The sequence below is a fragment of the Puma concolor genome, chromosome B4 (assembly GCF_028749965.1).
Source record: "Puma concolor isolate L17-30 chromosome B4, mPumCon1.1.hap2, whole genome shotgun sequence".
Classification (NCBI taxonomy): Eukaryota; Metazoa; Chordata; class Mammalia; order Carnivora; family Felidae; genus Puma; species Puma concolor.
The window spans coordinates 117,708,366-117,735,370 of record NC_141673.1 but is presented as its reverse complement, the minus strand read 5'-3'; the positions used below and the strand labels follow the sequence as shown (position 1 = coordinate 117,735,370).

Below are 27,005 nucleotides of genomic sequence, written 5' to 3'. Positions count from 1 at the left end.
TTATAACCTCCTCTGAAAAGCAGGGAAGATGAGCTGGTGTTTTAAAAACCTCAAAATTCTCAGAAACTTCTTTTTACCAGAGAAATCTATCACTAGTATAATTTTTCATCCTGTACAGGCTTTTCATTTCATACAAATTATTTGCATTTAATTCAATTAGGTTTATGATCTTCTCCCAATTATGATGAACATAGATAGTACTTAATACTTTTTTAATAAAACAGCCTAGCCTGCTCTTCAAAGAATTAACTGACATTGCCGGTTTATGGAGCTGGTGCATACAAAGCTATTTTCCTAGCTAGTATGAGATGCTTGGGACAGTTAGTTCCCAAACATTTCAGCACACCAAGGTTACTTATGTGATTCTTTTAAGTGACCTCTCATGTTTCCACAACCTGATAAAATGCTATTAATCTTTTGTGGCCACCTTTTAAAAAAGTACTTCGTGTGCTACAAATGAGTTCAGAAATTTCAAGCTATTTATGTGAAGTAACAGTATCCTTACAGCAGTGTAAATTAATTCTTCAATAGAAGTGTTGGTCAGTCCTATGAGGGAAATAAAACGTATAATTGTTTATGCTTTGTAAGCCACAAAGTAAAAATCCTGCTCATTGCTTATGTTTCTGTGATTTGCATTATCTGGTATGGTGACAGTTACACATGATCTTCTCCGATGTTTGATCGTATTTAGGAGAAATCTGGAGTGACCTCAGGATGCTCTCTCAGGTCCTGCTGCTCAAATCTAAATTCTGTTTAATAACAGTTCGTGAAATCACCACGTCTCCCTAGAGCTCTCGCGTGGGTTGCAAGTGATCAAACAGACAACACCATAATGACGGGGCAGTGAGATAGGTTTAACAGAAAGGGAATTCTAAAGACATGCAGGAATGACTGTGAAAGTGCACACCAGGAAGGCCATACCTTTTATTAAAATCATCCCAAATACAAAAATCTCACTGAAATAGGTTTATGTACCGTATACGTATATTCTCCAATTCCTGGAAAATTATCACAAACTTATTGGCTTTACATTTCATTACATGGCATATCCCTAAAATGTTAAATAGAACAAAAATATCTATGCAGTTTTTGGATGCAGAGCACCCTTTGCTATTTTTAATTCCTGTCTTTTCATCCAGACATTTATCTGTTTGTAAAGGATTTGCTAATAAATGTTCTAGGCTTCCTGGCCATGGGACTGCTATGTTCTCTGTCATGTAAAATTTGGTAGCTTATAATGTTGTTCACATTTCAAATGTATCTTGCCTTTTCTGTAGCAAGAGCCAGTCTGCGGATGTTGGATATACAACCAGCTGCGGCTTCCTGGAGGTCCTGGTCAGTGGATCCAACCATATCCAGCAGAAGCTGTCACATGTAAAAGAGAAGGAGGGATCATCAGGGAAATACAAATCAAAACCACACTCAGATATCACCTCACACCAGTCAGAGTGGCCAAAATGAACAAATCAGGAGACTATAGATGCTGGAGAGGATGTGGAGAAACGGGAACCCTTTTGCACTGTTGGTGGGAATGCAAATTGGTGCAGCCATTCTGGAAAACAGTGTGGAGGTTCCTCAAAAGATTAAAAATAGACCTACCCTATGACCCAGCAATAGCACTGCTAGGAATTTATCCAAGGGATACAGGAGTACTGATGCATAGGGGCACTTGTACCCCAATGTTTATAGCAGCCCTTTCAACAATAGCCAAACTATGGAAAGAGCCTAAATGTCCATCAGCTGATGAATGGATAAAGAAATTGTGGTTTATATACACAATGGAGTACTACGTGGCAATGAGAAAGAATGAAATATGGCCTTTTGTAGCAACATGGATGGAACTGGAGAGTGTGATGCTAAGTGAAATAAGCCATACAGAGAAAGACAGATACCATATGGTTTCACTCTTATGTGGATCCTGAGAAACTTAACAGAAACCCATGGGGGAGGGGGAGGAAAAAAAAAAAAGAGGTTAGAGTGGAAGAGAGCCAAAGCATAAGAGACTCTTAAAAACTGAGAACAAACTGAGGGTTGATGGGGGGTGGGAGGGAGCGGAGGGTGGGTGATGGGTATTGAGGAGGGCACCTTTTGGGATGAGCACTGGGTGTTGTATGGAAACCAATTTGACAATAAACTTCATATATGGAAAAAAAAAGAGGAGGAGGGAAAGGGAAGCAAGTATAAAACCATTAATCTCAAGGCATAAAGTTAGGCTTTGGAAGCAACTTTAAATATTAAATGTTTTTTAAAGTCACAAAAAGAAAGAAAGAAAGAAAGAAAGAAAGAAAGAAAGAAAGAAAGAAAGAAAGAAAGAAAGAACAAAAAATTCCATTAGGCAAATGCAATTATAAGTGCTGCTTCACCAGAGGCAGGGATTTCTCATGAAATGCTCACCATAGCTATTTTCTGGAGCCAAACTGGACCGGTTACTGCCTCCTTAGTTTGGTCATTTAACCTCTATAAATTCTGCTTTAAAATTTCTGTTGCATTCGTTCTGGCTTTTCTGCCTCCAAGGAGCCATAGCACACCATGCCTAGACTATTAGTGCGTACCCTTAGGTTTAATTTCTCTGCATTCCAACCCATCGGATCATGTCACAACCTAATTATGTCAATCCCCTAACTGCACCAACTCCCAGTGCTAAATAACTAGGGCCCAATCTGTTAACTTGTCCTTCAAAGGACTTTTGTGCTCTGGCCTCAGTTTACCTTTCTAGCCATTCATCTTTCTCCTGCTCCATCTCCAAGGGCACACACTTCCTCATTTCTTTTGTCTTGCTTGATGCCATCCCTGTACCTAAAAGGCTGATTTTCTAAATTTTATCTATCTTTCATTACCCAGTTAACTTTTCCACAAAGCCTCCATGATTTCCATCAAATAAAATGGCATTTCTCCCCATCAGAACTCTCCTAGCAGTTTACTCAAATGCCTCCTACTAATATCTTCCCATTTATTCTTAAAGTTTTGTTTTTTATTTATTTAAGTAATTTCCACACCCAACGTGGGGCTCAAACTCACAACCCCGAGATCGAGAGTCATATACTCTTCCAACTGAGCCAGCCAGGCACCTGTACATCTTCTCTTTTAAACACATATTTGGATTAATGTTTTCTGTCCTTCTTTAGGTTGTAAACTCTGAAACTTATAATTCCATATCATGTCTAATACATAGTAGATACCAAATAAATGTCAAATAAATGAGTTAGAACTTTAAAAATATATCAGTTATGATTCCAGTGAGTAGTTCTGACAAAGGACTTGAAAATCTGAGCTGTATATTCTCTACACAGTAGTATGTGAGTACAAATAAACGTTGATAAGGACAGAAAATAGGGATGACTTGATAAACTAAGAAATACCATAAAGTATTATGAAACATCTTAAATATGGCAGGCTTCGGGGTTGGCTGTTATTCCCCAGGTAATAATAGAAGTTATATAAAAACTTTTATCAGGAGAGTGGCATGGCCACATTTGTGTTGTAGAGAGATAACTCTCCTGGTACTGTACAGAACATGGACTATAGAGAAAAGAAATGGAAGGGTTCTGCGATGCTTCAGGCCAGAGAGGATGAGGACTGAATACAGCAGGATGGAGGGGTAGGGTGGCCAGAATGAATTCAAGGGACGTTTGGGGGTTAAATCATTCAACAAATGGCCCAAGGATAACTAGTTATCCAAATAGAAGAAAATGAAAATGGTAATCTCATATCATACATAAACATCATGTCCAGGTAGATTACTGATTTATTTTAAAAAAAATGTTTTATTGGAGAGCCTGGGTGGCTCAGCCAGTTGAGCGTCCAACTTTGGCTCAGATCATTATCTCTTGTGAGTTCGAGCCCCGCCCCACTTTGGGTTCTGTGCTGACAGCTTAGAGCCTGGAGCTTGCTTTGGATCCTGTGTCTCCCTCTCACTTTCTGCCCCTCCCCCACTCATACTCTGTCTCTCTCTCTCTCTCTCAAAAATACATTTTTAAAAATGCTAGTTTGTTTTTGAGAGAGAGAGAGACAGACAGACAGAGTGCAAGCAGGGGAGGGGCAGAGAGAGAGCGAGACACAGAATCTGAAACAGGCTCCAGGCTCTGAGCTGTCAGCAAAGAGCCCGATGCAGGGCTTGAACTTGTGAACTGTGAGATCATGACCTGAGCTGAAGTCAGATGCTTAACTGACTGAGGCACCCAGGCGCCCCATTAAAAAATTTTTTTAAGTGTTTGTTTGTTTGTTTATTTATTTACAGAGTTAGAAAGCAAGTGGGAAAGGAGCAGAGAGGGAGACAGAGAATCCCAGGCAGGCCTCGCAGCTGTCAGCACAGAGCCCAATGCAGGGCTCAAACTCACAAACCATGAGATCATGACCTGAGCTGAAACCAACAGTCAGATGCTCAACTGACTGAGCCACCCAGGTGCCCCATGGATTAATGATTTAAATAAGAAAGAAAAAAAATGTAAAAGATTTAGAAGGTTGTAGATGAGAAAACTCTGAACAAATTGAGGTATTCAAAGATGTTTGGCTTCTCAGGTCCTTGACCTCCTTGTTGTCCATGATCTTCACCACATTTCAGCCCCTTGTGTCCAGGGTCACCCATCTTTAACCTCTCCCTTCTACTGATTCCTTCCGATCATCATTTAAACCATGTCCCCATATTTTAACCTCCCTACTACCCTGCCCCCACCACCACACTGACTCCTTTTTTTCTCTTCATTGCCAGATTTCTTTAAAGAGTTGTCTGGATTCATTGTCTCTAGTCTATTCAATCTACTCCAGGTTGGCCTCTGCCTCAGCTCCCCACTGAAACAGCCCTCTCAAGGTCATCAAAAACTTTCATCTTGCAAAGAATAGACATTTTTGACTCCTCTTATTCAGCTCCTTAATAGTGTTTGATATAACTAACCATCTTCTCCTCTTTAAAATGGTCTATGCTGGGGCGCCTGGGTGGCTCAGTCGGTTGAGCCTCCGACTTCGGCTCAGGTCACGATCTCGCGGCCCGTGAGTTCGAGCCCCGCGTCAGGCTCTGGGCTGATGGCTCAGAGCCGGAGCCTGCTTCCGATTCTGTGTCTCCCTCTCTCTCTGCCCCTCCCCCATTCATGCTCTGTCTCTCTCTGTCTCAAAAATAAATAAATGTTAAAAAAAAAAATTAAAAAAAAAATAAATAAAATGGTCTATGCTATTGGCTTCTTATATCATACTGTCCTTGTATCCATTTGTCCTCACCTTCTTGCTCTTCAGTGATGGCTCTTTCTCCCCTTCCCCTCCATAAGCTGTTAGAGTTCCTTAGAACAAATTCCTCTTTTATCTTCTGTTTTCTCTCCCTTGAAGGTTTCTCTTTCACTATCTGCCTTCAAATATCATTTATCTGGAGCCATCTTCTCAACTTATGCCTCCACCTCAGAATCTTCTTCTGGAGAGCACACTTCATATCATCTTCTTAGACATCTCCACTAGGCAGTCTCACAACTATCTCAAACTTAATATATAGATGAAGTTTCTAATTTTTTTTTCTGTGTAAACCCAGGTTCCCCCACCTCCCCAGTATTCTCCTGTGTCAGTGAAGATATCACCACCTAGTTTCTCAAACCAGAAATTTCCTCACCTTACACTCATTCCTACCTCATCGTCCCTGCACTCCATCCTACAATTATTGTATCTTTGTGATTCAACTGCCTACACTTATTCCAAAGTCATTCACTTCTGTTGCCATTGTTACCACCCCTGTAAAGCCTACAGCAGGTTCCCACTGTCCTTGCACACTCTCTTGCCTGGCCTGCAATCAATCAATGCAACACTGCATCCAGAGTAATGTCCTAAATTGTGAAGTTCACCAACAAGGGGCAAAATTCTAGAGAAACAAAGGGAATAAGACATGATCAAATCTTCTGAGATTTAAGTGAAAGAAATATTCTCTTCTGAGTAAGGGAAACAGGGCCATGTGGGGGAGTTCCTGCCTTGGGAGTTTTGCATTGTTCAAGTAATTAAATAAGGAGGCCATTAGATGAGGTGGCTCTAATGTTTTGGTGGCCTGCATAAGCAAACCAAAACCTAAACCAGAGTCAACACACTTGAGTCTAAGAAAATGAAACCTGAAGCCAATCAATCACAAATAGCCAACTAGGCTCTCCCAAACAAGGCAACTGCTTATGCTATAGCCAGTCAAATAATTTCCTTGCTTTACTTCTATATCTTTTAAAAAAAATTTTAATGTTTATTTATTCTTGAGAGAGAGACAGACAAAGACAGAGTGTGAGTGGGAGAGGGTCAGAGAGAGAGGGAGACAGGATCTGAAGCAGGCTCCAGGCTCTGAGCTGTCAGCACAGAGCCTGACGCGGGGGTCGAACTCACAAACTGTGAGATCATGACCTGAGCCGAAGTCAGATGCTTAACCGACTGAGCCACCCAGGCGCCCCTACTTCTGTATCTTCTTTATTGAAAACCTTCCCTTAGCTCCTGGCAGTGGAGTTCTCCTAACCACTTTTAGTTTTATGCTGCCTGGTTTGAATCATGCCTCAGTTTATGTTTTAACAGCATTACTGAGTGTTTTTCTCCAGCATTACTCAATAACTGAGGTGTAAGTTGGAGGAAATAGGTTGTGGGACTGCAATTCATTTGAATAGTTATATAATCCAAGCTGGGTTGGGAGGGAAGTACAAACAGAAGGCTACTGATGTCTGGAAGAATTAGGAAGGGAGACCTCTGTGAAGTAAGAAAACAGTGTTAGTGCTGTTTGAGCTCATTGAAGCTCAGGAAGAAGTTGAAAAATAGGACATTAGAGTATGAGAATGGATTATCTGGAGTTTAAGATTCTATAGATAAAGTTGACTTGATTATTAAAAAGGATCAATAATCCAGGTCCAGGATGTGACCATGGGAACACAGGTCAATATAGGATTATTAGGCAATTGTATATGTGCATACATGTGTGCATACACACACACACACACACACACACACACACACACACACACCTATGAACACATTTACTTAACTTATATTCTTATTCTCTTTCTCTCTCTGCATAAAGAGGAACTGGTGGAAAAATAATGAGAAGGAAGAACACAGTAGCCAGCTCTCCTCGGTTACTGGCTTAGATGTCTCAGTATTGTAACTTACACTTAAATCCCTTTCCTAGCTTGCAACTTTTAACTCTTGGTCTACAATGCCATATTTTTATCAATTTATCTATTTGCTTATGCCTCATCTTACTATCATATGAAAGCTGTTAAAGCAGATATACCTATATGAAGCTTAGACTATTTCCTCTAAATGTGTACTTAACACAATTTCATCCATCACTTTTTTTTCATACTCACACATTTTAGCTGTCTACTTTCATTGCTGGAACCCTCCACCACTCTTGAATATTGAGTAATAGCTATAAATGTGGAGATTTTGGTCCTGTGCATCATTACTAAATCAATAAACAAGAGTCGTCCCAGTCCTGACCCCAAGGAAGCCTGATATCGATACTTCTCTATTCTCAGATGGAACAATTTTTCTTTCAATTCTGCTTTCCAAACTTTAAATTGGTTCTTTAATCAAAACAAAACATTCCAATGATTTTTTTGGTAAATTATATAATCTCTTGAGGATTTTGAAAAGTTATTAATAATTTCCCTTTACATAACATATTTTCTCCCTCCTTCTCCCAAGTAGATGATTCAAAAGAATTCATGAGTCCCTTCATCGATTCCATTGTTTTATAAATATAGCATTAAATTCTCCCAATAGCCTAATCACTTTAATAAACAATTTTTATTACCAAATTAATTTTTTATTACAGCCATATTATTATAATGAAGAATGTCAGTTACGTGTAGGCTTTTCTGGGCCCTGGAAGAGGGAGGCCTGATGCTACATTAAAAGCTTAATTTCTGGGGCTCGGTCAGTTAAGCGTCTGACTCTTGATCTTGGTTGGCTCAAGTCATGATCTCGCAGTTTGTGGGATCAAGCACCGCTTTAGGCTCTGTGCTGACAGCGTGAAGCCCGCTTGGGATTCTCTCCCTCCCTTTGTCTCTGCCCCTCCTCCACTTGTGCATATGCTCTCTCTCAAAATATATAAAAATGCTTAAAAAGCTTGAGGTCCACAAGAAAACGGGATGTACAGATAATCTTGCGTCCAACTTCCCTATATAAGTTGTTCAAGAAGTTGGAGGAACACAGATTGCCAGCTCCAACAAGCCCACCTAATGCCTATCCCACAAGGCCAGCCAGCCTTGCTTTTGCTCTGGTCCTTGGTCCCTCATCCAGTAGATTCTGTTGTGGCTGTTTTTCAAATCTGGGAAGAGGTGAAATAGAGTTCTAGCTGTGAACCCAGACTATCTGAGCAGGGAACTAGACACTTTCTAGAAAAGGCAAACAGTAGTCAAGGGTTTTGAGGTCAGAGCTCCTTGGCTTTGTATCCTGACTCTTCCATTTCACTTAACTGGACAGGTTACCGAACCTCTAAACCCTATGTTCCCATAAGTTTAATGGGATCACCTGCCTCTGAGGCTTATTGTGAAGATAATAGAGACCTTTAAATTTTTTTTTTAACATTTATTTATTTTTGAGACAGAGAGAGACAGAGCATGAACAGGGGAGTGTCAGAGAGAGAGGGAGACACAGAATCTGAAACAGGCTCCAGGCTCCGAGCTGTCAGCACAGAGCCCGACGCGGGGCTTGAACTCACGGACCCTGAGATCATGACCTGAGCCGAAGTCGGACGCTCAACCGACTGAGCCACCCAGGCGCCCCATAGAGACCTTTAAACAATGTTTGAGCACCTCTATTCACAGCTTCTTCCTGTCTTTACATCCTTTGATCTTCTTCCATACTCCTCTTCCTGTTTTGTCTAACTGTTCTCCCTGAGCCGTGTACGGATCCAAGTGTGCAGTGCATGAGAGGAAAAGCTGGAAAACTCAGGCAGAGAGAATTCACACCAGAAAGGGCAGAGGATTCCTTGTGGGAGAGAAAGAAACAACATGTGGGGAAGGAAGGGAGGAAGGTGGAGAGAGGGAAAAGCTTATAGGGGGGTTATTTTAGGAGCAACTTTAGGGTGAAACAGATGTACTGAGAATAAAAAAAGATAAGAGGATTTTAAATAAGTTTAAAAGTGCATGATTGTGCTGTTTTCAAGAAAGAGTGAAACTAGGATTACAATTACTTTCAACTGCTACTTGGTTGCCAGGCTTTTGTGTTGACTGCATTTCCATGTCGGGACTGGACCATGAGGCCACTTGGCTTCATACAGGTTATGCATTTGAATCACACAAACCCATGCTCAGTACAAAGTAAGAGCTCCATAAGTGGTATTCATTATCATGGTGATTATTTCGCCAGTTCTGAAGTCTGGTTCTGGCTTCTGTTCCCTGGAGTCCAGCCCTGGGTAGTTGGGGAGGAATGAGGAAGCAGGAATTTTGGCCCTAAGGTCAGTCTAGCCCTGTCAGCACCTGCTGCAGTCCCCACCTCATCTCTGGTTGACCCCTCTGGGCACACCAATGGCCCAGGCTTCACTTGGCATCAGCTGTTGCCGCCGCACCTTGCAAGGCTCTCTTGGAAAGCAGCCCCTTGGGCTGATGCCTGCCAAAACCCAACTTGCCTTCTGCCCGTACTCCCTCATATCTTCTTGCTGATCTGTGGCTCCCCCCTCCTCTGGCGTTCCAAGTCAGCTGCATTTATTCCTAAACCCTGGATGCCAGTTATATAATTTCATATTATATAAACTAATGAACTGTGAGTGTGAAATGGACTAGTCATAACGTTTGGCAGGCTGCTGGCATCTCGGTGTTTCAGAGAGCCTGCAGTGTGTTGGCTGTGCCAGGAATCAGCTAGATAAAGGTTGCAGAGGGGAGGATCTGCTGTGCATTCGCTTGCTTTACGTTAGGATGTAACGTTCAGTCAACACAGGACCCTTTATAGGACTTGACTCTGTAAATGACTTTTTCTAGGACCTGTGTAACTTCTAGCCCCAAATGCATTAAGAGGGCTGCTGTTCTTTGGGGAATTAATTTAGCCCAAGTTTCTTGCATTAACCGTGAGGTTTCATTCCATATCACATATGGTACTTAGTACATGTTTAGTCTAAAAGCTCGACCAGTGGAACCCAGCAGTCCAGTATTTTGAAGGCCTAAAGTAGAGGCAAGGGTGCAATTTAAAAAAATAAAAGGAGAAAAGGATGGCTTAGCACAGTACATGTGGTAGGCAGTGAGCTTGCTTCCTTAAACGTACCTGGAGTGACTCACTGGCCTTGGGCCCGGAGGTTACCTAACATTCATACAACGTGAAATGATTTTATTAGCTACCAAGCTTACTGTGTGCCAGGCACTGTGATTTATTCTTCACTAGTTCATTTATCCTGCTCTGCCCATTTTCCTTAGCCAGGAACATTCTCAATCAAGGGTACAGTGTTGGAAGTGTAGAATTTTCTGTGTGCTCAGGGTATGAATGGCTTGACATTTGAGAGCACTCACTTCTAGGACTCTCTTGGTGATGCTGCTCTCTGAATTTATTGTTTTTCCTCTATTTTTACTTATTGTTGTCAATGAATGTTACTCATTGCTCTGCTAATACACCTGTAGGTTGTGTGGCTAATGCTGCTTTACAAACTGAGTAAGGATGTGTTACTTTCCCAGACCACCATCTGAAAAACATGTACTATATACGTGTCTTGGTTTTGAATTGGACTCGGGAATATATGCTTTTATTTTTCTGAAGAGCTGCATAAGCAAGCTAGGGCACTCAGAGGAATGCTTTAAATGAGCCCCGAGTGGGGCTCTGTGCTGACAGCTCAGAGCCTGGAGCCTGCTTCAGATTCTGGGTCTCCCTCTCTCTCTGCTCCTCCCCTGCTCACACTCTGTGTCTCCCTCTCTCTCAAAAATAAATAAACCTTAAAAAAGTTAAGTATAAATAGGGGCGCTTGGGTGGCTCAGTCAGTTAAGTGTCTGACTTCGGCTCAGGTCATGATGTCACGCTCTGTGAGTTCGAGCCCGACGGCTCTGTGCTGACAGCTCAGAGCCTGGAGCCTGCTTCAGATTCCGTGTCTCCCCCTTGTTCTCTGCCCCTCCCCTGCTTGTGTGCTCTCTCTTTCTCTCTCAAAAGTAAACATTAAACAAAATGAACATAAACATCTGCATAACAGAGACGTGGAGCAAACTTCTGTACTGGATGGGCAGCTAACACAAAGTAAAGAGCAACGGATATTTTCCAACCACTAAAACACGGGGCAAGGTGAGGCTGGTTTGGAATACTTTGTGATAATAACTAAAAGGGGTACTTTTTTTTTTTTTTTTTTAGGAAAGTGAGATGCAAATTGGGTACAAGTGACTATGGAAGCAGTGTACTTTTTTTGGTACATATTTTTTTGCTCTGTAGACATTTTCCAGCTATAAAAACATTTTTGATATTATAAGGGGGAAAAACACCTCAGGTTTACCTTTTTGAAGTGTTTGTTCCTTTCAAAAACTTTCCTCTTTTTAATCTTTCCCTCCCCCAAACACACCCAAGGACTTTAAATTTATTGGAAGTTTCATATGTACACTGAAGGAACACTAGCCCCCCTTGCTTTCACACTTAATTGCATAGAGCACTTTAAAGCATCATTCAAACACATTACTTTTTACAACGTTGGCGTGAACGCGGACAAGGGGAGGGCACAAAGCATGGTTTGTGGATTGGGCTAACACGAATAACTTCCTCCAGTGGCAAAGGCTTTGATCTCAAGGAGCGTGCCCTCAGCATGCAGCTGTGACCTATGATTCACATCCCCTGGAAGGTGAGACAAAGGTAGCATGGGAATCGGTGTCTGCATTCAATTTTTACTTGCATATCTAACAGCTCATGATTTTATATAATATTTCAGTCATATGAAAAAATATGTACCAATTTGAGTGATAACAGATTTTCTTGTGGTTTGACTCCACATTGTTTGGGTGAACACAGACTGGAAATAGGAGTTTTAATTAGAGCCGGATGAGCTCTGAAATACCTGCATGCACACCAAGCTAAGTGGGTTTTCCAGGAAGATCTGGAGTTCCCAGAGCTCATTTGAACCGTGAACCCATTTGCTGTTTTCCAGTTCACAAGGCACTGCGGTGTGGCTGTAGCACTAACGCCCAGCCCAGTAACAAGAAATGCATTTGCACCGTGTCTGCCCTGCACAGCAGCTTCCAGGCTGCCCAGGTTGGCTGACGCTCCTCCGCGGTTTCTCTCACATCCCAACTTTGAGCCTTGGTAATTTATTTCATATGACGGCTCACCAGAGCCGGGGGCCTCAAAACACATTCTGCATTTGCTGGTTGGGGCAAAACCTTTGATTCTGTTCAGTCAGTGAATTGAGCCAAGGGGCTTGCCTTACAGCGGTGTCTGTCTGCCTCCCGGTGACAAGAGCGTGTGCCTTATTTACGGGATCTGAGGTTCACGTCTGCAAAGCTTGAAAGTGGGGTCTACTTGTTTGATCTGATGCCTCTTCCATGCACATGTTCGTTTGCACTTGAGTAGATTTGCTCTCTGGTTCTTCTTCCACGTTGCTTTTCCATGAGCCTTCCAGTAGAGAGCTTTCATGCCCAGGCACGCACGCGCGCGCACACACGCACACACGCGCGCGTGCAACTGGAGTGCTGGGTCTAGAGTTCTGGGAAGTAGAAATGGGGTATATAATAGATCGCCAACAACCTTCTAAAGAATGCTAGAAATTGTAGAAATGGACAATTACTGGCTGCATCAGGAGACGGTGAGACCCTACACTCTTTGTCAGAGGAAAAGGAAGTGGCAAGTCTTCACCTGACCTGGGGGGAAGTTCATATCATTTGGAATGGCTTCAAGTTGCTCTCCAAATTTTATTCCTATCAAATATGAAGAATACCTGTGCATATGGGAGTTTCCTGGCAAGAATGCTAAAGAAATGATAGGCTAAAAATGGATTAAAAGATATAAGTGGACAGGGTTGTTTAGCATTGCATTCTGCTACTGGGTGGATCAAAGTGACAAAGATAATTCTCTGGAAGTTTATTATTATCTGTAATACCTCCATAAAGAAGGCAAAGTTACATCTTTAAGGATCTCAGAATAAGGCCTGGCTCACAGTAACTGCTCTCTAGTTGTTAGCCATTATTACTCCAATAGAAAACATACTTCAGGCATGTCCACTTGTCCTGATGCTAGTAACAAGTGACATGTGACAAAACGTATCCAGCACTGTGTTGGTTGGCATGACTAATCCTCCCAAGAAGAAGTCAGGCTGTTGCTACCCAGTGCAGGCTGAGAGTCATGTGGGTAGGCACCTCTGTAAGGAATGACAAGAGGCCCTCAGGGGGAAGGTCAGCAGGGCAGAGTCTCTGAGTTCCTATCAAGTTCTGCTTCTGTGATAGGTTCTAAGAGCCCCTTCTGGAGAATTGGGTGAGCCCTGAGAGATATGGCTCCCAGCAGGTGGGCCCCTGGCAGCTTGTAATATGCATTTGTTACTGCGGGTCCCAGAGAAACACAGTAGATGGAATAGACCACTCTGTATTTGCTGCCTTTGGTTTCACTATGGCTTTCGTCTGGTTTTTAGTAGTAGGTCAGAGAACACTTCTGTGGGGTAAAATGACCTAGGAAATAGATAAAGCAGTCAGGAACTTTATCAATATGTGGTTAAGACAAAATCAAATATGAGTTAGAAAATAAGTTGGGCTCATCAACATTCTTTTTGAAGATTTCATGATATTGGCATAGTCTCCTCCAGCAGCTTCTTGAATAATGTGCAGACGTAAACTTTTGTTTTAATTTTTAAATTTTTTTTAAAATTTATTTTTGAGAGAGAAAGAGACAGAGCATGAGCAGGGGAGGGGCAGAGAGAGAGGGAGACACAGAATCTGAAGCAGGCTCTAGGCTTTGAGCTGTCAGCATAGAGCCCAATGCGGGGTTGAAACTCATGAACTGCAAGATCATGATCTGAGCTGAAGTTGGCTACTTAACTGACTGAGCCACCCAGGCACCCCAGAGGAGGTAAACTTCTTAAGGCTCACATGTCTTCTCTCATACTTGATTAAGAGTTTGACTGAATAGAAAATTCTAGGTTAGAAGTAATTATTGAAGAGCTGAAAGAGTTTTGAAGGCATTGCTCCATTTTCTGCTTGCTTCCAGTATTACTGGTGAGAAACCCAAAATGTTCATTTTTTTTAAAGCATTAACATTTTATTTATTTATTTAATTTATTTATTTTTAAATGTTTATTTTTGAGAGAGAGAGAAAGACAGAGCATGAGTGGGGGAGGAGAAGAGGGAGAGGGAGACATAGAATCTGAAGCAGGCTCCAGGCTCTGAGCTGTCAGCACAGAGCCTGACTCAGGGCTCAAACCTATAGACCGTGAGATCATGACCTGAGCCAAAGTTGGCCACTTAACCACCTGAACCACCCAAACCCCCTAACGTTTATTTTTGAGAGAGAGAGAGAGAGACAGACAGACAGACAGACACTCGGGATGAGTGGGAGAGGGGCAGAGAGAGAGGGAGACACAGAATCTGAAGCAGGCTCCAGGGTCTGAACTGTCAGCACAGAGCCTGATGTGGGGCTCAAACCCATGAGTGGTGAGATCATGACCTGAGCCGAAGTCTTAACCGACTGAGCCACCCAGGTGCCCCTAAAGTGTTCTTGATGTTTGGTTTCTCTTACTTGTTCTTCTCTTCCTCTCCTCTTTTGAAGATTACAGAATCCTTTATTGTTATTACACTTAATGTGCTAGAATTTTACAATGCTATATCTTGTAATAGGTCTGCTTTTATCTATTGTATACAGGGCACTTGATGTGCCGTTTTAATCCGGCAATTTATGCACTTCAATTCTGGGAAATTCTCTTGAATTATTTCATTTCGCTTCCTCCTCTTCATTTTCTCAGTTATCCCTTTATGGAACTAATATTCTGAAGTTAGATTTTTTACACTGGCTCTCTAATTTTTATCTTTCCTTTTTCCTATTTTCATCTCTTTATCTTTTTGCTCCACTTTTTGAGAGATTTATCTTCCAATTCTTCTATCGAATTTGTGCTCCCTGAATGTTCTATTTTTACAGAGTCCTGTTCTAGTTTCATGGATGCAATACTTTTTAATTTAATTTAATTTAATTTAATTTAATTTAATTTTAGAGAGAGAGCATGCACACCAGCTGGGAAGAGGCAGAGGAAGGAAGAGAGAAGGAGCTTGATGCAGAGCTCGATCCCATGACTCTAGGATCATGACCTGAGTTGAAATCAACAGTCAGATGCTCAACCAACTGAGCCACCCAGGCACCCCAGATGCAATACTTCTATATCACTCTGAGGATGTTCACTTTTTTCCCTTCTCTCTTCTATACTCTGTTTCTTCCAAGGACTGATTTGTTTGTTTCTATTTTTGTTTCAGTCTGTCTTCTACGTTCAAGATATCCTTCAGATGTGAGTTGCTTGTTGGATGAATGGAAAGTTTGGGCTCATAGGTGGGGCTTGTTGACTTTGTTTTACTGCAGGGTAACCTGGGTGGTCTCAGGGTCACTCACAGTTGTGCTCTCCATGAAGACACCAGACTGAAGGGGCCTAAAATGCAGCTCTCACTTGCTCACCAATTCATGAACACTGGTCAGGGACTACATCTTCCTGAAGGGATGCCTTTTTCTTCCTACAAAGGTGTGATCTTTTTAAGTCTTTTTAACATGGTCAAAGCTATATCTGCCCAGAGGGATCATCTTTTTCTAATTCACACACAACAGCTTTGCACAGGCCAGTAGAGGCCCTGGAAAGGCTGGCTGGGGTTCTCCCCAAGTCAATATCTTGAAATCTTTTGTGTCGAGCTGGTCAAATTCTCCAAGGAAGAACTTTTCAAACTCCAACCCACAGAGGAAGGGACTGGTCTGTAGGGATTTGGGACTGAATAGGGCACACAGTCCATTTAGCTTTCAGTGTTCATTATGGTCACTTTATCTACATCTTTGGTAGAATATCTTTGCCTTATAGTGGCTGCTGTCCTCTAATCTGAGACCCTATTTTATCTTCTCTAGACAGCTCTTGAAGTGGGGAAGTGGCTCTAGGTTTTCCTCAGTCTTTCTTATTGTGGCCTCAACCTGGAACCCTACCAACCAGTTCCAGAGGCACTTAGTGCTACCAGTTCCTAATATTTTGAGGCTTCCACATTGTAAACTGGGTCTGTTATCAGTTTCTCCTACTGTTGACTTGGCATTCTGATTCCTGAGGTCTGTTAGCCAGTTGTCACTCTTCCTCTGAATTTCAATTTACAAAATTTTGTTATTTTCTCCTCTCCAATTCTCCCTGTTCTTGTTGGTCTTGTTTTTTTCTTTGTTTTTTTTTTTTTTTTTTTTAAGTCCCTTGAATGTAACATTGGATTTCAGAAGCAAATAAAATTAGATTCAGGAGTTTAATTTGCTACTTTACTTGGAACAAGCTATAGGTTTTCTCCAGACTCCAGGAAAAACGTCCTGGATATCTACTCTGGATACAATGCCTGAATTTAACTTGGGTTATCTCCCATTGGGAAGAAACTGGAAGTCTCTATGTGGTTGTCTATGTTCTATTGTTAGATCAGTTTTATGAAAAATGTTTAGAAATAATTTTTTGGAGGGAAGTTGTATATATATGCATATATATATATATATATATATATATATATATATATATATATGAAATGTATGTACGTATATATGAGTCTCCAGCTCAGGCCATTCAACTGCCTGCTTGACATATGCACTTGGATATAAGACATGCGTACTCAGTTTCATATGAGCAAAGCTCAACTCCTGCTCCTTCCTTCCAACACCTGCTTCCCCATGGCCTCCTCACCTCAGTTCATGTCAACTCCTCTCTCCCGTTGCCTGGGCCAAAAATCTTGGGAGTATCCCTGACTTCTCTCTTTCTCTCACTGCCTTTATCTTCAAAATGTACCCAGAATCTGACCTCTTCTCATTACCTCCACTGCCGTGATCTGAGCCACTCTCAACTGCTGCTTGAATTTAAGGACTAGGCCAAGTTTTTGATATGCAAGTAGACCTGGAGCTGGCTTTGAAAGGTATAAGCTAGAGAAAACTAAATCACTCAGATTGGCAATTTGGGAGAATCTTTCTTTCTTTTTAAGAAGAAAAGGCAGAGAAGAGAAGAGACAGTAAAGTGATCCACTGGGAGAATGAAAGCCTAGTTCAGAAATGGCCACGGGGATTTTTAGGAATTGCCAAATGTAATACTTGACTTGGAACTTATTGGCATTGCTGCAATGTATATTGCCTTCCATCACTACAAATCTTTGATTTTCTAATTTACTGTTTTGCTTTGCATACAATGGCCTTACAAGAATGTTCTTGTTTTGTTTGTTGTTTTCATGAAGATAGAAATTAGTGGGGAGGACAAGATAAAAGGGTAAAGTTTCAAGTGTATACCAGCTCTTTGTAATGTAGGAACAAAATGCTTACAGAAGTGAAACAATCCATAACCTGAATCAAATTATCAGATGCTGGGTGATATATAGAATTCCCTCTAAATTAGATGTTGTCTGGGGCACGGAAAGCAGAGGGAAGTTTGAGCCAGTATTTCCTACATGATCATGGGAATGGCAGCCTTAGCTAATATTTGAGCTACTGAATACGCTTTTGTTGTGTGTGTGTGTGTGTATGTGTGTGTGTGTGTGTGTGTGTGTGGTAACAAATAAAACTATGACTTAAAATGATATCTCAAAAAACAAAAACCAAAAAAAACAGTTTGACCCAAACAATAATGTTGCCTATAGCCTCCGAACTTGACTTTCTCAGCTCCATTTTATCTATCTATCTATCTATCTATCTATCTATCTATCTATCTATCACCTACCTAATCTTCCTCCCTCCCTCCCTTCCTTCCTTGAGAGAGACAAAGACCGTGCAAGTGGGGAAGGGGCAGAGAGAGAGGAAAAGAGAGAGAATATCAAGCAGGCTCCACACTGTTAGTGCAGAGGCCAATGTGGGGCTCGAAATCACAAAGCTGTGAGATCATGATATGAGCTGAAACCAAAAGTCGGATACTTAACTGACTGACCTACCCAGGCATCCTTCTCGGTTCCATTATCTTTCCCCTACCCCAAATCAACCAGTCAGCTATTCACCTGGTGCCACCTGGGCCTTACTAATACCAGCAACTGTTCCATCTCTGCCTCTAATTGCCCTCTACCAGAAGCTCTAGGTTCTGGAAGACATGGAATGGGATCAAGAACACCGGAGGCACTTGTGTCTTCACAGTCTCCTTGCTTTTGTCTACCTTCTGTGATCCACCGTGTCAGCTGCTTTTCTGTCACTAGTTTAGTTCTTTTCTCTACTATTCTCCTATTATACCAATATTAAAAATTGAAATCTAGATCTCAACGAGGCTTCTGGATGGTACACACACATTCATGATCTCTTATCTCAACTGGCTCTCAATTCTGGCAATCTGTGTAGGTATCTTTCTCATCAGCTTTCTTTCTCCGCAACAGCTATTTAAAACTTTCTCTGCTCTCCTCAAATTACCTAACCTACCACTTCAGTTCCCTTGCTCTCAGCATGTGCCTTTGCCTCCTACTTGATGGGGAAAATAGAAATCACAAAAAGGGAAATTGCCCAGCTCCCTGCCATCTCACGCACAGATTCCCACTGCAAGTGCCCCCATCCTTTTCCCCCTTGCCATCTGTCATAGACAAGAGGTGCCTCTCCTCCAGGCAAAACTCATCTCTGTGCCCTCAAGCTCTGTGTTCCCCCACCTCTCCACTCCTCTGGAAGCTTACTCCTCCATTATCCCCATCATCTGATAGCTTCACCGTCTCCCCTCCCTTCCTGCTCTTGCCAGTTAGCACATAAGCACACTCTTGTGTCTGCTGTCTCAGCACACAAAACGAACAAATGAAAGAAAAAAAACCACCAAAACTTCCTTTACATCCCGTTTCAGCTATCATTCTTCCTCTCTTTTCTTCTCAAACTTTTCAGAGTGGCTTCACTTGTTGCCTTCATTTCCTCATGTCTTTTCCAAGGTTACTAGGAATTGCTTTGCTGTGAATCCAGTAGACCCTTTTTGTTCTTGTCTTTTTGCACTTTTCAGTTGGTCCCACTGGTCATGTCCTTATGCTTAAAATAATCTCTCCTCTTGACTTCTTTAAAATAGCACTTTCCTGATTTGTTTGGATTTTTTTCTCTTTAACACTCTAATTGCTTTATTTCATAGAATCCTCTTTCTTTGCCCATCATGGCATGACTCAGGATATCTGATCAAACCTCTAATTTTTCCTTTTCTCTGTACACCCTCCAAGAGAATTGTCACCCACTCTCATTATTTCATGGACCATGGCTCTCAAATCTGTGTCATTAAGGCTTCATATACCTTTCAAGTGTGTGTGCGTGTGTGTGTGTGTGTGTGTGTGTGTGTACTTAAATATCATATATATAGATGACATCACATATATATCACATTTCTGTATCTTCCAAGATGTTCATAGCCAATATTTCCCCAATGAGCTCTCATTTTTCTCCACAAGCAGATTCCTTCTATCATCCTTGAATTCAGTTATTCTACTTAGACATTGGGGCATCTTCTCTCTACCTCTTTCCTCACATTCAAAAAGTCACCATGTCCTATTGTTTTTACTTCCCAAATATCTCTTGAATCCACCCATTTCTCTCTGTCTCCAGTGCTTACAACCTTGGTTGAAGCCACCATTATCTCTTTCTGAACTGCTATCTAATTCACCACCCATCCTTGTTCCATCCATTCTCAAACCAGAGTAACTTCTGAAAGGCAAATGGGACCACCTGACTCCCTGCTCAAAACATATCAATGACTCCCCAGTGCCCTAGCCCTATAATTCTAGTTCCTCCAAAACATTCAGAGGTCATCCTCATCAGGGTCTGCTAAATATTTTTCTCTTTTGTTCATCTTCAGCTTCTAATTTGTTTTCAGTGAACATACATTACTTAATATTATTTTAAAAGTCATAACAAGTGGATTAGCCAGAAAGAAGTGAGGCCTGCAAAAGAAATGAAGAGCTAACAAAGAGGAAGAGAGAAGGAGAACCAGTAGACCCTGGATCATGGGAACTAAGGAAGGATGGCACTTTAAGAAAATGGTAGGGTCAATATTATAATGAGCCTTGGGGAGATTAATTAATTTGAGGACTGAAAAGAATGCCTTGGGTTATTGATAGAGCAGTCTGTGAATTTTTGAAGGTAAAAGTCAATGGCAGTCGGCTGAAGACTCAGGGGCAGTTGAAGAAATGAGGATCTCCAGAGAATATTACTCCTATGATATGGTGGATTCCACAGTGAATATGATCAGTTGATGGGGAATGAGAAAATGAGTAAGTAGGCAGGGAGACTTTAATATTGAATGTGCAGTAACTGGAATAGCCAAAGTCAGAATTTCCAGCTACTGGAGATAAAAGATCATGAGTACAGTGGGTGGGAATTGCCAAGAGAAGAAATCCTCAAAAACCAGAGAGATGCATAGACTGAATGTAGCTACAGATAAGTCTGTAGGTGTAGGACAGGAAGTCAAGGTGTTTTCTGCCTGTTACATTAATTTTCATTTTAATTTTGAAGGCAAGTTCATGTGAGTAACAATACAGACCCAGGTTTATAATTGATAATTTCACATCAAAGTATTTTAAAACAATAAAAGATATACACTATTTATAAGAAGACAATTTATCCTAATTACATAAAGAAATCTTCATTGGAAAGATTTTGTTTTGGTTTACAAGTTTGCTCTAGGAAATGCTAAGAATTTATAAAATCTGATGTCAAACTGTAAAATTAAATCTTGTCAAGCTAAGAAAATATTTTAAATTGCTTAAAATAAAAATAAGGCCAAGAATTATCTCAATATGGATATATTAAAATGGATCATAAAATTTCCACAATCTTCTTCAATATTAGAACAAGTCTGACTTCTTAATGTTGTCTTGTTTGTATTCATATTTATCTCCAAAAATTGGCATATGATTAGAAGGAATTCAAAACCAAAGACATGCTAATATTTAAAACACCTTACCAGATATAGGATTTATCCCCCATGGGAGCAAAAATGCAAAGATATCCGGAAAAGATGAAGGCAAAGAATTGAAAAGGAAAAAAAACCCAAAAACAGAAACAAAAAAAAACAAACCCCAAACCCCCAAACAAACCCTTGAGTGAAATCACTTTCCCAATTTTATTTTGATTTCTTTTCAGCTTTCAAGAGCAGCTTAATATGGAAAAAATAAAGCACAGGGCTGGAGAGAAGAGCCACAATTTTTCTTCTTCAATGTCAAAGAAATAGCTTTCCCTGCTCCTACTAAATTGGAACCAAGCTCATAAGGATGAAAATAAATGACTAATTTCTTGGGAAATAACCTTAAATGAAAGATTCTTTTGGCTCAATGGTTGCTTTTCTTAAACTCCAGTTGACTTAACCTCATTCTCAAGGCCTCTTCTGCCCTTCCTTTCAAAGCACCCTACTGGTATCCAGTGTGCCTTAAAAGTCTATCTCATTACTTGCTATCCATTTAGGAAATGTTTTCCTTTTCTGATATAATTTGTGGGAAGGAGTAAGTCAAATGTGAATATGCTAAATTTGTTTTTAAAAAAAACTTATTTCTAATGTTTAAGATTTTAAAAAATGGAACCTAAAAAAATATTACCAGAAAATTTTACCAAGTAATGTTTCTACCAACTCTGACAAAACCCCTGATACTCTAAAATTTTTAAATATATACCTACATATTAATTGTAGTCTTCTCTTTTTGGCTAAAATTCTATAAAATGATACTTCTTAGTGTCACCTATGCAAGAACTTCAAATTTCAGTGAAAGGAACTGAATTAATGTTATAAAAGAATGATTCTTCTTCCTCTTCTGGCAAAGACCATGTTCATTTCAGAGCCCAATCTTGCATGATTTTTGCCAGGGTAGCTGTTTAGAACTGCAGAGCTGGCCCTAAGCACAGTAGCTAAGACAGCAATTATAAAAAAACAGAAACAAAAACAAAAATAAAACAAACATTTTTTTTTCCAGCAGTGGAAATCTTTTCTTCCCCCTTCTCCCAAACAAAACCTTAACTATCTCATGAAATTCACATATACATAAATATACATATGTAAGATAAAATAGAACATTTGAAGAGAAAAGTAGGGTGTGGGTTCCTAGAACTCTGCCTGTTCCTTCTTGTTCTATAAAGAGTTCTATAAGAGAGTTCTATAAACTCTCAAGGTGTCTTCTCTGGTTCTATGATACACACAAAAAACTTCATCTTCATAACAGGAGGAAGGCCAATCTTTGGTCTCCATGCCTCTCTATTTCTTAGAATTTCTCTCTCACTACAACACGCCTCCCCTTGCCGCTCACTCCTCAACTAGTGATGTAAGCCTGCTCATGGCTCGTTCACTCCACACAGATCTGCTCCTCCACACTTACTCTTCCAACAACTGCCCCAAACCACTCCTTGTACCACAACCCTAAAAACGAATCCCCTCCAATCCAATCCAATCCAATGGTCTCAGCTACACATTTGGGAGAACACAGTTTGCACACATTGCTAACGGAGTTTTACATGAGTGATAGCCTTGCTTATTACTCTTCCCAGATTTAAAAATTTATGTTACAAATTTTAGCGAAGAGAGTTTTTAAGCCAAATATTTAGTTTACAAAATTTCAAATTATATACCAAAGTGATACATTTTAGGCAGCACAAATAAAACAGTTCTATTTAGGAAGGTCTTATGGGCCCTCCTAAAATGGTACGTGTAGAACATGGTTATACCAGCCTGTCTCAGTATCCTCCTAAGAGAGATGGAATGGGGACCCCAAGCCAGTTCCAGGACCAACACAGAGATCCTGATAAAACATTTTCGTGAAGCCATTGCTTCAATCTGACTTTAAGATATGATATGATACGATATGATGTGATATGGATATGATATGGATAAGGTAAGCAGGTGGCAGGTCTTTGTTTTCTTTGTCAATCAGGAAAAGGTGTTGCTGATAACCTGTGAGGTGATATGAAAGGCACTATAAGGAAGACACAGTCCAGTCCTCAAGGAGTGTACTGGGTGAGGAGCAAGGTATGTGGCAGGTATGAGAACAGCCTTCTCTCTGTGTCATGGTGGAGGGCTCAGGAGACAGAGATGGGTGACTGCCCAGCTTTCTGGATGTTATGGGCCCAGTGATTCAGGGAATAGATGGTAGGGAAGATCTCTCCCTTTACAAAGCAAAGCTTAGGCTGGACATAAGCTAAAGCTCAGGCAGCCTTTTCTCAACTCATCCTCACCCAGGCTGCATGCGAAATGACTTTCCCCACCTATTCCACCATTACAGATCCAGGAGAGGCAGGGAGGATGGATATCTCGTGAGAAGGAAGGGGATAAAAATAACAATAGCTAACATTTCAGCAATTAGTGCTTACCATGTATCAGGTACTATGCAAAGTGCCTTATGTATGTCAATTCATTTAATGCTGTCAACAAACCCAAAGTTAAAGATTATCATTAATATTCTAGTTTCACTGATGAGAAAACTAAAGCATAGAGAGATTAGGTCACTTGCCCAAAGTTACAACGTTGGGGAAAGCTAGGATTTGAACACAAGCTCCGGATCCCATGCTCTTACCCATCATTCACACTGCATCCCTTGCTGTAAGTGCCCATGGAGAGGGGGCTGGTCTGGCCTGGTCCCTGGCCTCCTGGTGCGTCTAGTTCTCCCTGGTCCTTTGGCCATCATGCCCATATCCGATCCTGAAATCTGTAGTCACAATCAACTGCCTCCATCTGCAAGGGCTCCACTCAATGGGACCTCTTTGTTTCTGCAAATTCTCCCCGTGGGTCCCCTGGGAACATGTGGCTCCCTGTATGCTATATGCAATCTGTGGAGACCAGGACCTACCTGTGGCTGACCTTTTAGATGCCCATCTCTACCAATGGTGCACCAATGCTCCTGCATCATACTAGGTGTGCAGTCAAGCACACTCAGGCCTTCTCCTGAAGGCTGAACTTCTTACTTTCATCTGTGTATCCCCAGGAGCTAACTCAATCAACACCATTCTGAGCTTAAGATTGTCTGCATATTTCAGCTCCAGAACAAAACAAAGCTGAGATTTCAAAATTGCTCTTCTGATCCTTTTATTCATTTCAATTCATATTCCTTTTCAAAAGCACTTGATGGGGCGCCTGGGTGGCGCAGTCGGTTAAGCGTCCGACTTCAGCCAGGTCACGATCTCGCGGTCCGTGAGTTCGAGCCCCGCGTCGGGCTCTGGGCTGATGGCTCAGAGCCTGGAGCCTGTTTCCGATTCTGTGTCTCCCTCTCTCTCTGCCCCTCCCCCCGTTCATGCTCTGTCTCTCTCTGTCCCAAAAATAAATAAACGTTGAAAAAAAAATTAAAAAAAAAAAAAGCACTTGAGATTTTTTTTTTCTGGTACACAATAGAACTTAACAGTCACTCTTATGCCTGGGCGCAATGACACTGGCTTAATATTCCTCCTGGCTAACTTGTGTTCACACACTGGATTTCATTGTGTATATTGTTTTTTTAAATTCTTCAGTAAGGTTATTCCTAGTACTGACCTTTGATGAATGCTGTTCAGGAATAGCTGGGCCCCTCTATCTACTCTCTCTTGTTCTGGGGCCCTTGTCAGGTTCCCTAAGCAAAGCTTACTTCCTTTGAATTGCTTTGGTGCAGAACTTTGTCACAAACATCCTAGAAACTTACATGACGGCTGATTTCCTCCTTTGCAACAGTAGAGGAGCCCTAAGCACATTTCATAAATGACATGAAATACATGTAACCAGTAAATGGTTTTTTTTCTCCTTGAGCTTTATTTCTTAACACAAGGTTAAAGGACTTAATGTTGCACTTCAAGAGGGGACATTCACAATGTGAATCTTATTCTCTCTGTGGTCCTATGGCATGTTAAAGCTCTCCTGTGTTAAAACTAAACCTCTCTTTTTAGCCTCTCCATACACTTTGACGTAAGCCATTACTAAGAAAATTATCCTAATGATCATTAACATTTAATCATAAGTAACAGAAATAATCTTAAACTTTTTTCAGTAAAGTCAAGGGTATATGAGGAAAGTATCAGTGTAAAATGGCTTTCCCAACTTGGCAGTGGTTGGTAAAATCTGTGATGAAATTTTTACCTTAATGAAACAGACCTGCTTTCTCTCTTGCCCAGCCATACATTCTGAAGTTTTTCATGTACCACAAAATACATAATAAAGGATAGTTAAATTCACTCTGAACCCCAGCTACATGACCATGACATATTTGGAGGTGACTCTGAGGTGCATTCCCAAATATGGTGCAATGCTTTCTAAATTTACAGTCTGATTTCCTGCTGCCAGTTATGACTGCCAAATGCTTCTGACAGTGCGGCCAGTTTGTGGTGTCCCTAAAAATCATCAGCAATTTGAAAACATTAGCGCCTGGCCATAGTCATACTTTGCAGTGATTGCCTATATTTATCACCTTACTTTTCCAGGGTACAAACTGAAAACAATCACAGAGGAAAATTAAACTTCTCTAGCAGCAGGGAAAATACAGAGTTGAAAATCAAATGCTCCCAACCCCTTTCTGTATTGCTCAAAAATAAAAATAAACAATGTAAGCACTGGGGCTTATGTGGCTACAGAGAAGAAAAATATTGTAAATATATATTCCCTCCTCAAATATTTCTTATTTTGTCTTCACATTTGCAGAGTGTTTTCAAAGGAGGATATTATGGTTATGTGGCAATATTAAAAATGAGGAGAAGTTCATCGCTTCACTCAACAAATATTCACTATGTTCTGCTCCGTGGCATGAACTGGGCCTGGGACAGCAGAAGTGGAGGAGACTGGCCTGGCTTCAGCCTTCAGGAATCATATAGTCTGTGGAGACAAAGAGTGATGTCCGTACAACAGAAAGGAAGAGAAAGTTTAGGAGAGCACAGATGGAGGCAGAGGGGACATGCACATTTCCCAGAGGGACAAAAGTGAACCTGAAGGTCCAAAGGATGGATGCGAGCAATGCAAAGTGTGCTGTGGGGGTTTTGGAGAGCATTCCAGACACAGGAAGAACAGAAGGGCCACCCTCTAGGGACCAGTGGTCTGCACAGAGCACAGAGGTGCCAGCAGAGCAGGTGAGTAGCATCTGGCCCCTGCTCTGCCCTCCACGTGCACATCCTGGCACACAGCTGCCCCACACCCAACAGCATCCTCCTCTCCACACAGAAGTAGCAAATGCTTGCCAAGCCAACTCCTATGAGTATATTAATTTGAGTCCAGGATAAACTATTTTCACATAGAGACCCCCAAGCTTAGTGGTTTAAACAACCTGGAAGCTTGTTTTCCCTTATGTGACACTGCAAATGGTCCAGGGCTGGGAGCGCGGCTCTGCCCTCTTCTCTGAGCCCAAAGCTCTCCAGTGGTCTCTGTCCTTCAGCCTTCAGGCACAGGGACGGGGATACACATGCATCTCTTCATGTAGGACAAGGAACACAAGTAGCATGCATCACTTCTCACTTCTCATGTGTGAAAACTTGGTCCCATGGTCACCCCAAGATTCAGGGGGGCTGGGAAATGTATCCCGTGGCTGGACATCATGCGCCGTGCTAAAGCCGGCAGCAAACAGGGGAGGATGGATGTCAGCAGATATTTAGCAGTCCATGCCACAAGGGCAAGTGGGAAAGAAGGGCAAGATGATGGCAGAGAAGCCGGCAGGAGTCAAATCACATAAAGCCTTGTTCAGAGCAAAGGAAACCTAGCTGTAGCCCTTAAAAAAGGGCAGTGGCAGATTTATGAGGACAGTGTGTGCTCACAGAAAAGGCTTTGCAAAAAAGCCTTGACTGATCAGGGAAGACACAAGCTGAGGTTTCCCACTGATTCTCCCACCTAATTGTCACATGTCCTTGTTTCCCAACAACCCAAATACGCCTTCAGGGGACACATGTCTGACTCATATGGTCTCTGAACAAATGGCCTGGGGGCTTCACATTAACAGATAGTTTTATGCAGATATAGACAGAAATCTGAAATATCCTGTGTTATTTAGCTTTGTACTGTCAGTGACCCTAGGGTGTGC

The 27,005-nt window shown here is 41.4% G+C and overlaps 1 protein-coding gene across 1 annotated transcript in view; it reads right to left on the bottom strand.

Moving 5' to 3' along the window:
* Positions 1–900: 900 nt before the first annotated feature.
* The window catches only part of ODAD2 (outer dynein arm docking complex subunit 2), a 180,470-nt gene continuing 154,365 nt past the window's right edge, over positions 901–27,005 (bottom strand). Inside the window, exons 21-23 of the mRNA XM_086715141.1 lie at positions 18,081–18,276; positions 16,055–16,194; positions 901–1,365 (exon numbers count right to left, since the gene is read on the bottom strand). Of these exons, the coding sequence (XP_086571267.1) occupies positions 1,245–1,365; positions 16,055–16,194; positions 18,081–18,276 (457 nt within the window). The 3' untranslated portion in view covers positions 901–1,244. The remainder of the gene's footprint in view (positions 1,366–16,054; positions 16,195–18,080; positions 18,277–27,005) is intronic.